The sequence below is a fragment of the Echinops telfairi genome, unplaced genomic scaffold (assembly GCF_000313985.2).
Source record: "Echinops telfairi isolate 266 unplaced genomic scaffold, ASM31398v2 ScPeMD7_9;HRSCAF=40, whole genome shotgun sequence".
Classification (NCBI taxonomy): Eukaryota; Metazoa; Chordata; class Mammalia; order Afrosoricida; family Tenrecidae; genus Echinops; species Echinops telfairi.
In genome coordinates, this window is record NW_022103906.1 from 34,814,359 (window position 1) to 34,833,641 (window position 19,283).

General features: G+C 42.0%; 1 protein-coding gene across 2 annotated transcripts in view; it reads right to left on the reverse strand.

Annotated features, from left to right (window-relative positions):
- Positions 1 to 18,880, reverse strand: part of ASH2L (ASH2 like, histone lysine methyltransferase complex subunit) — a 31,496-nt gene extending 12,616 nt beyond the window's left edge. Inside the window, exons 1-11 of one of the 2 annotated variants that reach the window (XM_045286562.1) lie at positions 18,757 to 18,880; positions 18,088 to 18,151; positions 17,822 to 17,967; positions 11,695 to 11,783; positions 11,309 to 11,403; positions 10,340 to 10,435; positions 9,578 to 9,673; positions 8,634 to 8,709; positions 7,846 to 7,863; positions 5,961 to 6,054; positions 4,979 to 5,196 (exon numbers count right to left, since the gene is read on the reverse strand). In XM_045286562.1, coding sequence (XP_045142497.1) covers positions 4,979 to 5,196; positions 5,961 to 6,054; positions 7,846 to 7,863; positions 8,634 to 8,709; positions 9,578 to 9,673; positions 10,340 to 10,435; positions 11,309 to 11,403; positions 11,695 to 11,783; positions 17,822 to 17,940 — 901 coding nt within the window. In that variant the 5' untranslated portion in view covers positions 17,941 to 17,967; positions 18,088 to 18,151; positions 18,757 to 18,880. The remainder of the gene's footprint in view (positions 1 to 4,978; positions 5,197 to 5,960; positions 6,055 to 7,845; positions 7,864 to 8,633; positions 8,710 to 9,577; positions 9,674 to 10,339; positions 10,436 to 11,308; positions 11,404 to 11,694; positions 11,784 to 17,821; positions 17,968 to 18,087; positions 18,152 to 18,756) is intronic. The other variant, XM_004696205.2, reaches the window with a different exon arrangement.
- Positions 18,881 to 19,283: the final 403 nt, after the last annotated feature.

Below are 19,283 nucleotides of genomic sequence, written 5' to 3' on the forward strand. Positions count from 1 at the left end.
ACCACCAAGCTGGGCTGAGGTGAGCAATGTTGCTATGTATCATGTAATGTGTCTGACTGTATTATTGTAATAACTCTCATGCTCTCGATGACTTTAATATAATGCTTATATATCTCAAAAAAAAAAAAATTCCATGCTTCAAGGTTGCTTTGTTTGTAACTGCAAAATACTGGAAGCAATCCAAATGCCCATACCTAAAGTAGCTGATATAGTAATTTCTAAGGCATACTTAAAGAGCTAGACTATATTTGCATCTGCTAACATGTACAAAAGATACATAGGGAAGATGCTAGAAACTAAAGAGACTCAATGGCACTGTATTATACATGCAGAAGTTGTTGAATTAGAGAATGTTTTGTTGTGTATATTTTTGCCAATATTGAAAAAAAATTACATTAATAACAATGAGGAAAAAGAAGAAAATGTTTTAAAATTGACTGTGGTAAAGATTGTAAAACTCTTCTTGATATGACTGAACTACTGAAATGCATGATATGTGGATGAAATGCCAATAAAACTGTTTTTAAAAAAAGAAACTAAAGAGACTAGCAGTGCAGAGGTTAGATGATGGGACAGTGGTAGAAAAAAGGAGGGAATGAGAACAGGGTAACATCATGAGTAGGGTGGGCCACTCTGGGGGGTATACTTCTTTGTACAACTCTGACTCTCAGGTCCATAGCAATGTTTTACAGACTCTGCATGTACACGTTACACAGGTATGCACACATACAGCAGCACTAACGAACACTAACAAATGAAACGGAAGGTATCACAAATGAACAACCTATACTGAAGGAGGTGGGGCAGGAAACAAGAAGCTAAGTAAATTTGAAAAACAGTATCCTGACTAGATAGGCAGAGGCTAAACGCAGAAAGAACTGTACATAAATGCTATAATCTAACTAGTACAGAAATTTCAGAGGTCAGCACTTCTGAAGTTACCATACTTTAAATGCATACTAGAAAAGAACTAATGTGTTAGTCTGGGTAGACTAGAGAAACATGTTCACAGACACGCATGTGTATGGAAAAGAGTTTTATATAAAGAGTAACTGTACATTAAGAAAGCATCCCAGCCTAGTCCAGATCAAGTCCACAAGTCTGATATTAGCCCATATGCCCGATACCAAGCTATAATTTCCTCTTCAGACTCACACATCACATGCAATGACGCCGAATAGGAAGATCACAAGCCAGTGGGTGGAAAGTCTTGTGGATTCAGTGGCAGTGGAAGCATCTCAGCGCTGGCAGGGGTCTCCACATGGCTCCTTCAGCTCCAGGACTCTAGCACAGCTCCAAGTGTCTTGTCCACAGGAATGTCTCCCAGGGAGTGTCTGTGTGTCTCACCTCCAGTGAGCAACTTATCTCCTTACTGCCTCCAAATGAGGTCATGAAGCTACAACCTGAATGACAGGCTACACTCCACCCCTTCACTCTAAAGTCTCAAATTGACAACAGATTATGGAACTACCACAACTACCAAGGCTACTAGAGAGCTAGTTCTACTGTAACTGATTGAGATAGTTTATTGTGCCAGCCTGGCCGATAAACACAAGTGGGATTAACTGAAGGGCAGAGAGATAAATGGCTTGGTGAGTCTCGCCTTACTTGTCTCTCGCTCTTTGATCATCGGACCAGTGTGCAGCTGCCTTGCTTGTCCTGTGCCTCAATTTAAAGGCTACACTACCTGTGGGACCCCTAGCCTGTGGACTGTGTCGCTGTAAGTTGAGGTCCCTTTAAGACATCGCTGGAGCTGGGGACTGGCAGTTGGTGACCTGGCTGGCAGTTGGTGACCTGCCTTCTGATTGGCTGCTGTGCTGACATAGCCTAGCTCTCTCTATAAATAGAGGAAGATCTGGCAGCAGATTGGACTGGAAGGACTGCTAGTCTCTCACATCTCTGTGAGAGTTGAATTGAGCCATTTGTAGTGCTTTATAATTTAACTGTTTCTTAACTGTATATGATTTAACAGTTCATTCCTTGTTATATATCTAATTATCTTTATAAATAAATATATTAAATTATCAGCAATTTGGTTTTATCTCTCTAGGGAACCCTGTCTAACACACTGATGAAGGGAAGTTACAAATCAGGGATGAGAGAAAGCTGGGGAAAACACTCAAGCAGCAGTATAAATTCCATACAGCTGTGTGTGTGCATGGGCATTAGTATGCTACATATATTTCCTAGCCCTGTCCCTGAGAGAGTCTAGAAGCAATGGTACCCTAGTAACAATAAGCACGGGTAGGACATGAGATTTTCATTTCAAAACACCATTCTCCAACCAAAGGAATCAGGCTAGCCAGGCAAAACACAAGATGAGTGGAACATCCTGGCATATCAGAACGTAAATAAGTACTTAAAAAAAGGAAAAAGAAGGAACGAAAGAAAGAAAAAGATGCAGAGGGGGGGGCATGTACGCCTTGAAGAAAGCGATTACATTTCTGATGGTGGGTAAACTAGGTGCAGCAACCTCCCAGTGGGGAAAAAAGCTTAACAGTACTTAAATAGATCCCATGGGGAGGCGACGCCTGGTACTGTATTCCTAATTGGGCACGCTAATTTCTCTTGAGTCCTTGGTGACCCAGGCCGTGTGCTATATAGCCTACTGGAAGCCGCACATCCTTCATAGGCCACACCAGAAGGAGTTGACCCCACTAAGTGAACTGGCTTTCTCTCATACTCACCTGTAGCCTGAACCGCCCAAGCGTGAGATGACTGCCATTCCAAGGTTATGGGGTTGGCAGCGGTTTGATTTGGGATTGGCTCTCTTGCTTTGAGGGTGCCCTATAAAAATGGTGGCTCAGGACTACCATGTATTTACTATTATCATAGCCTTTCATTTTTTGATGACATGCATTAGTCTGCTAGGCACGGTTCTGCCTCTGTGAATGAGTATTTTTCAAAGTTTTACCTTTTCACCAACACCCACTGTTTGTGTAAACAGTGTCCAGTCTCTTAGAGTTTGATCTGAGTATGTCAACAATTCATGTGTTTTGGTGTGAAGACAGCCTATACTTTTTCATTAAGAAAGAAAAACAATGGGGGCTTAAATGAAAGAATACAGTGCCAACCTAAGAAAAAAAAAGGGGGGGGGAAGCCCCTAATAGCCAAAGTTGGAATAATTTGAGCAATAAAATAAAAAGCCTTGGGGGATAAAACAAACAAACAAATAAATAAATAGAAATAAAAAAATAAAAAGCCTTGGGTTATACACCATAGAAGAAAATAAACATGTAATATAAATATTTTTACTTAAGGTGATTAAATAAATAAATGGAGAATACAAAACCATTAAGCAGACAGAGCTGTTACTATGGCAAGTAGCAAAGAAGCAAGCAAAACTTGTTAAGAGAAGTCAAGCAGATACACAATCTGTTTCTCCCCTCCGCATTTTTGAACTACAACGGGAAACATAGTAACAGCATTGTACAGACACCCACCAGAAGTCATGGTCACTGTCGCCAATAACACACAGAGCTAAGTACACACACACACACACACACACACACACACACTTTCATCCCAAACAGAACCTGCAGGCAAATTCCCTTGTCTCAGTCTTGGTAAGGAGTCTTCAAAAAACAGGTCCACTCAAAATACTGGCAGCCCAGGGGATCTGGTGGCTCAGTCAGAGTCACGGCAGAGAGGACCGCTCGGAAGCTTATGGTGACTTTTTTTTCTTTTTTTGTTTTAAATCCCAACAGGAAAATCTTGATACATTACAAAAGTTTAAGAAAATTTTAAAAATCACATTGGTGGGGGAAAAAGTCCAAGAGTTGTGCCGAGGAATCCAGCCCCACCTCCCCCTTACAACACACCTGCTCAGTTCTTCCAGGGTGGCAAGGGCTGTCCCATTGATATCAGTGGGAAGCCCAACCCCACTCAGTGTCCCTTCAGACTCATGTGTTCCCTCAAACTCAAAGAGCACTGCAAACGAACAGGATGAGTCCCTTAAAGAGAGTGAACTGCCATCTGGATGTGTTGTAGACTGGAGAGCACAGAGTTCTTTAGGGAGGGGTTAGATAATGTATAGCTTCAGAAAGGTTCAGCTCTAGATGGAGGGTGTGTTGAGAAACAATAATTTCACATTTTGATATTTTTATAGACTAAAGGTATGACTTTGTAGCAATACTTTTTGATATACCCTTGTTATCAATATAATGAACCCCGTAAGAATAATGCACCAAGGGCTAATTTCTGTGGTGTTCTTCCCAAAAATGTGTGGCTTCAGTCTAATCATGAGAAAACAGCACAAACACCCTCATTGAGACACAATTCATAATGCGATCAATACATTTAGAAAAGAAAAGAAAAGGGGGGGGGGGGCGTCAAGACAAAGATTTACTAAGGAACCATTAAAGATTATTAAAAAGACTAAGGAGAAATAGGTTAAAATGGCATTAGGGAAACACTGGTGAGATTCAAATAAGGTCTCTAGTTAATATCATTCAACAATGTTAATTTTCTGGTTTGAGGTGGCACTGTGGGTTAGGCAAGAGGGTGAGGCAGTGGGCTGCTAACCCAAAGGTTAGTGGTTCAAACTCACCAGCAACTCTCTGGGAGAGTGACGACACTGCTTGCTCTCATAAAGATACAGTCTTGGAAACCCTGCATAACTACACACTGGGAATGACTTCAGGGCAGAGGGACTATGGCTATATAACATCCTATGAGGTCACCGTTAGAAAAGCATGGTGAAAGATATATGTAACTGCTGTGATTTTTTTTTTTACAAAGTCAGTATAAATTTAAAATTAGTTCCAAATTCAATTATTAAAAACCATCAGTCTTACCTAGCTATAATGACTAGAATATGGATTAAGAATTAGGAAAGGAAATTACTTCTTGTACATTCGGACTAGAGATGAGGGTGGAGGTGGATAACAGACTCTCAGATTTACCTAATTCTAGGTTGGACAAAGCTGATGACAGCTGTTCACAGTAACACCAGATCCAACATTAATACCCGACATACCTCGATCGTGCAGGGCTAACAAAACCCGTTCATACAAGCAGGCTCTGTACAGATCTCCAGGAATAGGTTTTCCTGCCCAGCAGTCAAGTTCCAGCTTCTCGGGGTCTGGGGCGTGGGGATCCGGCTCGGCTAGAATGTACCGATAGCCATCTTTGTTAAATGGGTGTTCCAAGGGATAGCCATGAGGGGGAAGGCGCTGAGCAGAAAACAAAGGGTCACTGCAGAAAGGAAAAATATATATATATATAAATAAAACAAAAACAAAACCCACTCCAGTGCAACTGTATTTGATTCTGTAATAAAGGCTTCTGGGTGATCAGATTTCCTAAAGCTGGGAAATGCTGACAACACATGCTTTCCACTGATCCAACTGGCTAGTCTGCCCTCTACAGGCAAAAGCGAGATAAGAAAAGGATCAGTATTTATCAAAGTAGTTGTAGTTAAATTACTTGTGCTCTTCCCAGTGATGCGTGTGACGCTGAGCCAGGACTTGGTCCGGAGGAAGAGAAGCAGGAAGGAGGGTGCCTGTCTTACTATAAAAGAATGACTGCAAGATCAGAGATGTGAGAGCACTTGCCATCTGTTGCCAGCCCAAACACGTGAAATGAATTTCATCCTCCAGTACTGAACCACGGTGGGGGCAGCCGAGGAAGGGGAGCAGACGGTTTACGTAAAGGCACTAACATTCAAATAACTTTCACTCCTCCTTCCCCATTTATCCTTTCTCAAGATGCCTCAACAGAACTTTATTTCCCAGGCTTATTAACATAGAGTACTGTCCTGGGACCATCTGTGCAATAACATGATAGAAAAACAGAATCCTTAGCTTGGGGTTGCCTCGCAAAACACTCAAGGCTTGAGAAAAATGGGCAGGCTTTTTACCCTCAACACCTGAGCTCTCCTGATGAGGGTAGCGCTAGAGGGCTCTGTCAGCATAAACAATACTCGGACAGTGGTGCGCGGGGGTGGATGTTCTCCCCACCTCCGGGCTTTCTTGGTGGTCCCTGTGGTCCCCCCATCCTGCTGTTTGCGCTTAGCTCCTCTTCCTTTTCCACTACTTCCGGCTGCAATTCCTCCTTTGAAGAGAAGGCAGATCATGTTCAACCAACTGTGACAGAAACTCGGCGTGGACACTGAAATCCCATGGGGACTAACACATCTAGCATGCATTTGTGTAACACCACGTGAGGAGTTCCTTGCTGAAAGCATGCTGAATTTCACCCTGGTTCGGTCAGCCGTGTGTCACAGCCCAGAACACTAAGTTCAGGCAGTAAATGACAGACTTCAGTATTACTCCCTTTCTGAATCAACTGCAACTATTACCTAGTACACTTTCCGAGGGTGCAACACAAATGCATTCTAACTCATGACAATTCCAAACACCCACAGCTAGAAAGAAAACACATAAAGCCTCCCCATCCCACCCTCACCAAATCAACACAAACACCCGTAAGAGAGAATCTCTTCACTTGTTTGAACGGCACGATCTATTCCAAAAAATATAATAAAGACACAACATTTAATAAAGCACTTAACTTGAATATCCAACAAAAGTACATCAAACAAGGAAAACAAAAACAGAAAAACTAAAGGTGTTTCCCTCCAGCAAGGCTGTGCAGGGCACAAGACAGAATGCTTTTTTCATTTCACATTTATTCACCAAATTAATACTCAGATCATGGCAATGCATAAAAGTCATGTTAGACTAGTGCTTCTCAAAGTTGGCAATACCTTCACTTGGGGTCACTGGAATGATCCAGGGAGATACCTATATTTTATTCTGAGGAGCCTGGTGGCATAGCAGCTATGCATTGCATTGCTAACCGCAAGGTCAGTAGTTCAAAACCACCAATCACTCCTCAGTAGAAAAATGGGGCTTTCTATTCCTGAAAACAGTCACAGTCTTGGAAACTCCCAGGGGCAGCAGTTCCACACTGTCCCATGCATGGGTCGCTACGAATCGGCACTGGCTCCATGGTACTGAGTTTGGTTTTATCCTGGATTATGAGCTATTGTACCACAGTTTTTAATGCTTGTGGAAGAGGCACTGAATTTCTTATTTTGTTTTTTTTCTCTCTGAAAATCAGGTAATAAGTTTGTAACCTATGTTAGACTAACCTGGCTTGTAGGATTAAGAACAAATTGCTACCAATATCAATAATTTACCTATAAGTATTTTATACAGAAAGGATATAGCTTTATACAAAGGTAAAGAATACCTTCAGTATTTCTGAAACTGCCACTTTGAAATTGTTGATGAATTCTGACAGCCCCTCACTTAGTTTTGTGGTTTCCCTTGCAGAAAATGTCCCCGAGCTGCAGGAAAACACCTTTAACCAAACAACTGCGTAGAGGACAAGATCTTAAGTTGGGGCAAGCTTGGGAATTATCAGCAGTTCTGCTGCAATAAAAAGGATCAAGACATGGAAGGCAAATCATATTCTGCATAAACAGGACCAGACCTCTACAGAACTTATTTTGATGGATGTGCCGGGAATCACTCCCATTTCTCAAAAGAGGGGTAACTTTGAACTGCAGCAACATCAGTAAGTCTAGTTTGAATTACCTTAATCCTTTAATTCTTTCTAGCTGTCACTTGCATTTTAATTATTGTAGGAGCTTTAGACCCATCTAGAAGGAATCAGGAACTGCTGGCCATGTTTGGCAGAATATGACAATGTACAAGCTTTAATTACTAACATTAAACTGGAACTACTGTCTCAGATTAAATGCTATTGCCACCATTTTCACAAAGCTGTAAGTTCGCATTTAGTTTTAACTTCTACCACAATTCAGCAGAAAAGCATTTTCCAAACCACAAAATACTTAAGTCTGAGAGGCTGAAAGAAGACAGAGGAGGCATTCACCTCCCAAAGCGGCTCCACCTGTAAGAACAGAAGTGGCACCATGTATTTGTCAAATTTCGACAATTAAAAGGGGGGAAATGTGTGAGAAGGGAACATACTTGACAATTCCTAACCCATCTTAGAATATTAGTTTAAAAAAAAGAGAATGTTACTAACATTAAAAAGATGAGATTGTTAATGTGTTAAGACTCCAAAAGCCAAACTAATAACGTCACATGGCAGACGAATAGTTAGCTACTTCCCAGCTACCTCGGCTCTCACGAGATGACCATTAGTAAACCAAAGGCATTCCCAACAGCAGAGGAGTTCACAAAAAGCATGCGATAGCAGGTGATTAATGAGAAAGGCTGACAATATGAAAAACATTTTCTGAACAACGTAGTTTCAGAGTAAGAAAAATTAGAAATGAATACAGGACATGACCACGGTAAATAGCAGCTGAATTGAGGGATGACAGTGAAGAATAAGTAGATTTTTCTAAATTAAATATTAGCTGTGAGGTAACACACAAGGACTCCAAAACTGAGTAAATCTGACATTAAAATAGTACCTTAATCTTTTATGCTAAATCTGTTTCAATTAAGACCAACCTTGATATAAAAATGACCAAAAACATCCTCCTTCATTACCATCTGCCAAATCCTTGGCTAGTTCCTAAAAATGGAGTTTGGGGCTTGAAAGCATCTTAGTAAATATACAGTAAAAGGCCAACCAAAGAATGCCCAATTCCAGGCTCCTATAGACGCAACCGCTCACAAATGTTTCAGCAGAGACATTCCGACACTTACCGTTTAGATTCCCACTAGTGGACACAGCGCCGCTTTGTTTTTGGTTGTCATAAGCAGGACCAATGTTACTAAGATCCTAGAACGAAAAAGTATTTCAAAAAGTGTATCATGAAGCCCATCTGATAATGCTAGGAAAGCAGAAATTCTAATAGCAATACAGCAGGTGTTAATCCTATTTCTAAGACCAATTCAATTTCAAAAGGGACAATCCTGAAGAATCCTAACTTTCAGGGGTCCCAAACATGGCTGGCTCAGGGATTAGCAATTAATATGTATGATGCAGGTCAAGTATAAAGGTCACAGAGGGTTAAGATTAATGATGAATGGTAATCAAATCATGAGTACGGGGCAGGGCAGCCACAATGACAAACCAGTCTATGCGCTCTATTTACTCAGCTTCCTAGCAGGGAATTCAGGCCCAGTGTTATCAGAAATTCTCATTTTACACGAAAATATTTCAAGTGAAATCTCATATTTTCAGGCCTACCCAATCAAATATTTTAAGAAACAACTGAAAAATCTGACATCCTGAACTGACACCTGTGCCCTCTGCCATAAAACCAAGAGTGGAAATTTTATCTTGCCTCATGCTAAAAAGCTAAGAGAAATTGTTTCTCTTCCTAACAAAGAGTGTTTTATAAGCAAAATGTGAGACGGCAGGTTAGAAATCAGAGTGGCACACTTAGACCACAAATAAGAACACTAAAGTTAAAAAAAAGATACATTTCCCAGTTATAACATTTTGGGGAAGAGCCACGGTTAAAAAAACACAATGTCCTAGTTCATGGTTGCTTTTCCCACATGCAGCAACAACTATCTAGCTAAAGCCCACCACTTTCAGGGCACATAAAAGCAGTGTACATTGTGGCAAAGATACAAATGTAGACACGACCCGGTTCCCTACCTCCAATAGCAAAAGAGGAGTATAAAACCTACGGACATACCTGATCCAGAAGCCCAAATTTGGGGTAATCTTCTTCTGAGTCTTTACTGCCAGGATCAGGGTGTTCCTTTACCAAGAACACATCTCTCTCTTTACTCTAAAAAGAAGCAGTGTTTTAGTGTTACTAGATTTATAAATGAAAAGCCACCATACGGCAATTCCTAGGTACATTCTCCAAGAGAGATGGCACTGATTTTTCCATCTGATTAGAAAATTAATCTATGACCATCATAAAAGTTCAATTAGGAAAATTAATTTTTAAAATTTTTTTTTATGGGGAAAATTAAATTAAAAGAAGAATCAAGGTCTTCCACAGCCCTCACCAATCCCGCCAGCCCGCAAAGACAGCCATTGTTAGCAGCTTGCTGGTGCTTCACCCCAGGTGCTCTTCTATTTTAGGGACAGTGGGTTTTTTGGGTTTTTTTCAACCCAAGAAAATTACTGCCAATTTCAATATAAAATTAAACTTGCTAAATTTCCATGAACAAAGGTTTCACTCACGACAAAATATGTATGGAAACTAATAAATTATACAACTGACTATATCTCCCCAGGAGCCGTGGTGGCGACACGGGTTGCTAACCACAAGGTCAGCAGTTTGAACCCACCAGCAGCTGCTGTGAGTTGGGATCAACTCAATGGCAGTGAGTTTGGCTTTTTTGGGTTTGTATCTCAGTGTCACAGATTTAATAGGAAATTGTTCTTCTGCTAGTCATTACATTATTTCAGGGAAGTCATACAGAATTTAACTTAGTCAACTTACCATCGTTTTAACAATGTTATTTGGCCATGTCATTTTCCCAGGTCTCTGTCTTGTTGTCATGCACTCCCAGTATTTATCAATAAATGGTATAATGTCCTAATTTGTAAAACAAAATGATTTAAAACGTTTATACTTGCTTTTGAAGTTACACTAACAACAAAAAAAGAAACCGGCCTTTTCAAAATCCTATCAGAATCAAGATTTTAAAAGTCTGTTTAGTCTTCCAATAATTAAACAAATAACTAATTGCAAACAAAGATTATAGAATAGGAATTTTAAACTATATAGAAAATCCCCAGAGTAGGAAAAAGTTCCATTCCTGTATGTCTTTACATTGATTCTGTACGAAAATCAAGTATGGTTCGTATCAAACATCAGTTAGCCAAATATTTGTCTTAGTATATATAGTACCTTTCTCCTAATTTGATGGTGTCCTAATTTTTTGGGCTGCTAAGAGCAAGGTCAGCAGTTAAAACTACCAGCTGTTCCTTGGGAGAAAGATGAGGCTTCCTACTACCTTAAAAAGTTATTTTTCATGGTATTTCTTATCGTGAATCACAGTAATAAAGACTTAGTGATGTCCCAATTTTAGTCACACAATGTTCCAGCTTAATAATAAAACATAATTATTTTTTGTAATAAAGGCCGACTCCTACCACACACACACAAAATCTCTAAAATGCTTCTATAAAAATAGCTAAACTAGACTAAGAAGGTTCACATCAGACCTGGTTATTAATTTTTGCTTTTATAAAGCTAGCCAGACTACATAAGGATTCATTCTAATAGCTAGCCAAGAACATGTTATAACATTCACATCTTATAAGAATTTGTAAATTACATAAAATAAGAGCAAGTTAGCTAATGAATGCAGTCACCTATTTGTAAAAATTGGGGAGAAAGTACTCATTAAATAGTGTATTTAGAAGCCCCCCTGATTGTGTGGCACAATTGTAACTCCATCTCTACCTTATCCTTGGAGAACATGGTTTTAGGATGTTCATCCTGTGTTCGGGACTGCCATGTGAGGTTGGCCAGAGCACTAAGGCACATTTCCTTCAAGTCTATAAAAAAACCAAGGTGAGGGGGCGGTGTTGAGATAGTTATCTTCAAAGTTATGTACAGTACTAAGGAACTATTCAACTACTCGGTCAAAAATTAACAATTATTAGACCAAATAACAGAGACACCATTTGATCTGAAATGGTCGATAGCAATCACTCAGAACTAACCCCCAACTTAACTTCTCCCAGGTACCAGGCAAAGGTCTCTTGATTCTGCTCAGCCTGAATCCCACTTCTTATCCAGCTCACCAGACAAAACTAATTGTGATGCAGCCCAGATGTTATTCTTACTTGCTTGTTTCCGGAGGAAATAGGTATTTCCACTATGATGACATACATTACAGTGAAAGCTGTAATTTGTCATAAAAGGTAGACAGGATCTGAAAAATAGCCAAAATGGTTCAAATTAGTGAACTCTTCTGAACTCACTTTTCTCTATTAAGAAGTCAATCAAAAAAACAAAAGAGAATCAATCAATCGGAAATCCTCTCAAGTAGTTTTAAAAAAAAAGTTAACCGTGGGAGACAATAAAGTATAAGGCATATCACTAAGAAGCCAATAATATTGTTGGGAAGGAAAAGACACAATGCATAAAAAGATGAAAAAATGTATACAATTGTTCATGAAGATACCACCAAAACAAGTCAATTCTAACTCAGAACAACCCTATAGGGCAAAGCAGAACTGCCGCTTTGAGATTCTGTGGCTACAAATCTTTACGGGAGCAGAAAGCTGTCTTCCTCCTGTGGAGTAGTTAATGGGTGTGAACAGCTGACCTTGCGGTTAGCAGCCCGACTCATAACCCACTACCCCACCAAAGCTCCTTTGAACACAACAAATCCATCAGGAAACATTACAATGCAGGATCTATAAATGAATTATAGTCTGAATCCAAAGGACCCAAGTATTAACTTTAGTTTTTCAGTATGAGGGAAGACTTTTCAAGAATATAAATTATGAATTGCTTTGGAAGCGCGAGTTGGTTTTCGAGGCAGGTGATTCGTGTAGGAGGTGAAAGCACAGGCAAGGAGAAAGGTATATTAACTGATATGCATAAGTATACCCAGCACAAGATCTTTCAGGGATACAATAAGAAACTGAGGCTTGAAAGGCAAGAAGCACAAGGCAGCCTACGTGTTAAGACAGAATTGAAATTTTTTTTGGGGGGGTGGGTAATGGAAACTACTTGACAGAGAAGTACTATAGTTAAAGTGATAAATTTATTTTTAATTTATTTTTCAGATTTTATTAGGGCTCTTACAGCTCTTATAACATTCCATACATCAATTGTATCAAGCATATTTATACATATGTTGCCATCATCATTTTTCTAAACATTTTCTATTTGAGCCCTTGGTAATCATAACCTTACCCCCCCTGCCCCCACCCTAACCCCTTGATAAAATATGAATTATTACTGTTTTCATCTTACCCTGACTGCTGTTTCCCTTCACCCGTTTCTGTTGCTCCTCCCCCCCAACCCTGGGGGGGGGGGGAGTTATGCATTGATCATTGCAATCAGTACCCCCTCCCTCCCCTTTATCCCCCCACCTTTTCCCTACCCTACTGGTATCACTACTTCCATTTCTGTTCCTAAGGGGTTTATCTGACCTGGATTCTTTGTGTCATGAGCTCTTATCTGTACCAGTATACATGCTCTGGTAGCCAGAACTGAAAGGTAGGACTGAGGTGACAGTAGGGGGTGAGGAAGCCTCAAAGAACCAGAGGAACATTGTGTGTTTCATCAGTGCTATACTGATGGTTGACTCATCCCTTCCTTGTGACCCTTCTGTGAGGATATGTCCTATTGTCTACAGATGGGTTTGGGGTCTTTGCTCTGATCCCCCTCATTTACAATAATGTTTTTTTGTTTTGGGTCTTCTGGTGCCTGTTACCTGATCCTGCTGACACCTCATGATTGCACAGGTGTGGGGGGAGGGCAGATGCTCAGGCATCTCCCCTGAGGGCAATCAGTTGCCAGACTGCAGTGCCCCGCCCCCCTCTCTGCTGGTAAAGACAATGGACAGGCCCGCAGTCATCTATTTGGTTCTTGTAGGTGGGGTTTACACCCTACTGATAATGGTTCCTATGGAGACCCAGACAACAGGTTAAAGTTAAGCTGCCATCCTGACTCCAGGATCCGCCCATCTTGTCACATGTATACCCCCAATCCCTCCTCTTCCTATTGAGTGTATGTCCCTAGACCAACCCCTCTCGCTGTATAGTGCAACCCCTTCCTGTGACGCATGTTTTTACCTGTAATTAGTGGGCTTGCACACCCCAAAGGTATATAGGCCTAGGTTAGTAACAGAGAGCTCTCTCCTCCTCTCGCCCTCTCTCCCTGGCCTCTCTTGCTGGTCTCTCCCTCCCTGGCCTCCCTTCCCCCTCTTGCCACGTGGACCACTAAGGGGAGCTGAGGTGAGCAATGCTACCATGTAATGTGTCTGACTGCATTATTGTAATATCACGTTGGGTGCCATTTGTGGTATGAAGTATGGGGGGAGCCAGCCCCCCACCACTACCCACGGGTTCAGTAAGCACAATCTATATTAAAGTCATCGAGAGCATGAGCGATAGAAGAGATACTACAATTTTAATTCCCTAGTTGTTCTCCTGTCTAAGATGTTGTTTGCTCACCACTCCCTTCCCCCAAGTCCCTCTGGAACTGTTGCTTCCATTGCGTCTCCTCAGACTTGTTTTCCTTGCCTATCTTATATAGGTAGACAAAGCAACAACAAAGGAGACAAAACAAACAGAAAACAAAAGGTCAAAGAAGGAAAAAAAAGCATACATAATTCCAGCTCTGTCCACTGACTTTTATGATTATCTCTCCACTGGTCCTAGGGGTTCCAAGAACTGCCCCTCTTCGCCTGGTCTATTTTGGGGCCTTCTGAGGGGCTTTGTGGCTTGGCTTTGCTCCCATTGCTGATCTGTTATGTTCCTTCCCTTCTTGGTTCGCTTCACTGTGTGTGTGTGTTTGGTGGGGTGGACGGGTGGAGGTGTCATACCAGATTCAAAGTGATACATTTATTAAAAGATAGGTTGACAAGAGTACAAAAAGGGAAAGTACTAGGGGGTCTGAAAAGGTCATAGAAAAATGGAATTAACAGATAATGGAATTTTTCCAAACTTTTGAAGCTCCCTTGTACATGACATACTTTTGCAGCAATGCCAGCAGAAGGTAAACAAATAAACAAAATGCTTAACCACCAAGTAGAATTTGGGTAATTTTTCTTAGGTCAATGAAGCTGTTGTGTAAGATATTATAATACCTGACATTCTGCATTGTATGAACAACATAGAAGGAACACTGTTAGAGTAAGCCAGGAACTTTAGTTCATAATGTATCAAAAAGAAACAAATAATGTATCGATACCCATCAAATGTAACAAATCTACCACATTAATAATATGAGACACTGTTTAGGGCTAAGAGATGGTGGGAGCTGGTAGAAGCTATATGGGAACTCTATGCTTTCTGCACATTTTTCTGCAAACTTAAAACTGCTCCAAAAAGATGAAGTCTAAGAAAAAGAAAGTCTGACCTGGAGTGATAGTAATAGCGATGGAAAGAAGAAAAAAATAGTAAAGTTTGATGTCCATTAAGATGGAGGTGGCTGACAGGGGCAGAATAGGGACTTCTGCTTGCCAAGAATAAACATTCTGTTTGCCAAGGAATGTTCTGCCTGCTAAGAGAATAAAGGATGAATCCTGTGATAACAAGCCTGGTAAATGTATCAACCTTGAGGTTAGGCTGGGTGGACACCTCCAGACCAGTTATAGCCTGGGATAAATCTTGAAACATCCTGACACAGAACTATAGCATGAAAAATTTAGAGATCAGCAGAAGACCCGAGGACAAACTAATTCAGAAAGTGGCTTGCTCATCAGCGGAGCTGCGACCCCCACCCGTCTTTTGAATGTGCCTTTAAAAGACATGAAGCCTTAGGTCCCTAGCTGGACGCTTCTCACCTCGTGAGTTACGTGTATGCTTAACTTTCTGCTGCTGCATATTCACGCACAAGTGTGGCTTATTTCTGGCATCTCACAGTCCACACAGGTGGGACTTGCCAGTACCCTTGAGGACAACATGACGCTGGTAGCAGGACCTGGCATCCCTCTGCAGGGATAGACAATGGAGTTCTAATCATTAAGACTGGTGGTATCATAAACAAACAAAAAAAGTCACAAAAGGTGGTGAGTTCAGGAGAAAACCTGTCTGCATGCATAGAGAGGAAGAAGCCAATGGAGAGTAAAACCTGAGTATGGCAGGGGTTGAAGATATAACTGAGAAGCCAATGCCTTAAAGCAGAGGAGAGTCAAGGTGGTGATTGATGTATTTGAAGGTTGGAAAATCACAAAGAGAGTTTAGCTTGAGAAAGAAGTAACAGAAGAACAAAAGCCCTTCGAGCAAATGGTTTATGGTAGAAGAGAATACATCTGCACAAGGTTTACCTTGGACTCTGCTAAAGCTAGGGCATCCTCAATGAGTGGATTCCCAAGGGTGCGCTCTTTATCAACTACAGCCACTAGGAAACATTCTCTGGAGGTGTTAAGATTGAGTTTATTTTTGTTAAAAAAACACCTCAAAATAAACTCACTACCATTGAGTCAATTCTGACTCATGAATGCCCCAGTGGGTTTCTGAGACAGTAACTCTTGAAGGGATTACAAAGCCTTATCTTTCTCCCTAGGAGCAGCGTGTGATTTCTGACTGCCGATCTCTGGGTTAGCTGCCAGCGTGTAACCACTAGCCACCAGGGATCCTTGGTAGGTAGATTAAAAAACAAATAAACTCACTGCCGTCAAGTTGATGCCAACTCATAGTGATCTTACCGGGCAAAGTAGAACTGCCCTTGTGGATTTCTGAGATATAACTTTTAACAGGAGTAGGAAGCCCCCTTGCTCTCCCAAGGAGCAGCTGGTGGTTTTGAACTGCTGTTCTTGAGGTTATCTGCATATCACATAACCAATATGCCATCAGGTAGGTAATACTATTACGAATACTATTTTCATTTATATACAATCAGGTGTTCAGGGCAGCTCTTTGTTTCATATCTGTTAGCTCATTCTTTCTATCAAAGTCTTCTAACTCACCTCGTGAGTTACGTGTATGCTTAACTTTCTGCTGCTGCATATTCACGCACAAGTGTGGCTTATTTCTGGCATCTCACAGTCTAAGACATTCACTTGGGCTTTAGTAGAACTTCTCCAATTCAGGTATATACTGGTATCTCCAAATTTACCAAAACTTGAACTATGGTTTGATTCTTACTTTGATTCTACATAGCTCTCTGGCAAATTTCTTTTCTACCACCTGTCTGAACAAATTCTCATTAACTATCGGAGCCCTTTTGAAAGTGGCCAAAGTTGCTTGGCAGGTCAAGTCTTTCTCCTAGATCCTTTAGTATTTCTTCTTTTAACATTCTGTCCAAGGGCTTCATTCACCTGTTAATTACACATTAGCATTTCTAAAAGCCACTTTAATTTTTAAATTAAAAGAGGAAGAGTAATCACAGTAAGATTGACCCCTAGCGACATAGAACTGCCCCTTTTCGGTTTCTTAAACTGTCTTATCTTCCCAGGAGCAGGCCAGTGAGTTCGAACTGCTAACCTTATGGTTAGGAGACATCAGGGGCTCCCCAATAAGGTAAATTAGAGGCTGTAAGTTAGCAAACAAATGACAAAGGAAGACTACTTCTTTACAACCCCATGGTGTGTGTGTGTGTGTGTGTGTGTTTCATTCCACAACGCAGTCTTGTTGCGAAATATTTATTTCTAAATATACTTTTATATTCTGAACCATAAATACAGAGAGCCAGCATACAGTTATTACAAAAGGCGGTGAGTCTATAATGTTCTCCTGCTAGCAGATGACTAAATGTCTAAAATATGGAAAGAAGTCTTTCAATCTCAGTCAATGGTCAGTGACTTAAATTTCGAAGATGTAAATGAATGGAAGTAGGTTATACAGAAGAAAGAGCAAAGGACACCCAGAGGGGAGGAAGCCAGGAGACATGATGGCTCAGAGAAGAGACGCTGATCAGCTCACGTTTTTTGACAGCAGGTTTTTCCATCATATACAACACTCTTCTCCAAATCCACAACCCTCAACTCAATCCCAGAGTTGCTTATAAAATACTTTGGAAGTGCATGGTTCTTCTCTTCCAATTATACTGTAAACTCATCATCTGGGGCAACACTACCTGTTAGGGCTGTGTCCTCAGCAGTGAGAAGGGATGCTCAGGGAACGACAATAATTTCAAATTCAACATCCTACTAACTGAATCGGCGTTAGAAGATGTAGGTAGGAAAACTAGTATGTGTTTATGTTTGCCTACAAACCAATTATGTAACTGAACATGGCCCGACCTACTTTATAAAAACTTTATAGTACAAAGACTCAGAAATACACTCACGAGGTATCTATGCCAAAGGTGTCTGCTGTGAACCACTTTGTGCATATACCACACTGCAGCTCCACCTCGCCCAACTGCCGGCCATTCTCCTCATCCACAGAGCCTGCCTGTGTATCCATCGCTTCTGAAGTGTCCCCAGCACCTTCCTGGGTACAGAAAGTAATTAAGAGAATCAAATTAGTTGACCTCATTGCATTTCTGCCTGGTTTAAGAATTTTAAAACCACCCCTATTTTGCCTGGCAAACATCCAAACAGAAATACTTACTAGTGTATCTTTTCCATTAGAAGATTCTGTCTCCAAGCCACCACCATCAACCAAGTTTGCATCCCTATAAGATAATGAATGCATTCAAGTAAGAATCTTCAGGGGAAATAAAACTTAAAATGCCCACTCCCAAAAGCGAACTCCACACTCCTTCAACTTTTTCAGCTAAGCGCGTCCTCAGACTCAATGCTAAGGTTACAAAGGCAGAGTGTCGCCCAGGGGGCAGACCCCTGGGGCACGGAAGGGAAGCTAAATGGCTCAAGGTTGGCCCTGGGGGCGGCTCACACAGATTTAGCTCTCCCACTGTTTTCAAAGGGACCATTACCTCTTCCAGTCTAGTACTGCAGGACAGTGTCTCCTCTTGGACATGTGGGGGGTCCCTGCTAGAAGAGTGAGCTACCAGTTCGGTGCCGGCTGAGGGGCCAGTGACACAACCTAAGGAAAAGGCGCCTTAGGTTCTGGGACAGCGAAAAGGTGCGGAGAGGGGCTTAGTCTGCGATGAAGCTCACAAGGATCGCCCAGCCGACGGGCGAGGTTGCAGTCCTGGGGCGAGCTGAACAAGCCGTTGGCCCCCGTTCGGAGAGGGCGTGAGCTGGGGGCTCCCGGGAACCCCGGGGTTCCGAGAGGGGAGGGCCACTTTGCGAGGCTGCGGGCTGCAGGGCGTCTTACCCGCTTTCGGCCTCCCCGGAACTGGGTTCCGCTGCTGGGGCAGCAGACGTCCCATCTCCAGTTGGAGCGGCTGCTGCCGCCACCGCTGCCTTCGACTCTCCCTCTTCCGCTGCCGCTGCACCTGCGGCCCCGGCCGGGCCAGGGCCGGTTCCCGCCGCCGCCGCCATCGCTGCCGCCACTCCGGCTTCTCGCGAGACTACAACTGCGTCTCGCGCGAGTTCCTCCGGGTTCTATCATCTTCAACTGGGAAAGACCGGTGAAGGCGGGTCCATCGCCAACCTAAGCCGGGCTGCGTGCAGGCCCGCTTTAAGGGGAGGCGGACCGGCGGAGGTGGGCGGCGCCTGCTGCGGGCGGAGCGTGAGGGAGGAGGCGTGATCGATCCACCTCCCGGAGATTTCATTTCACGCTGTTGCTTTCAGTGCCTGAGACTAGAAATTACGTGACCCGCTCCCTGGGGGACGGGCAACAGAAAAGTGGGTGAAGGGAGACGTCGGACAGGGCAAGATATGAAAAAATAATAATTTATA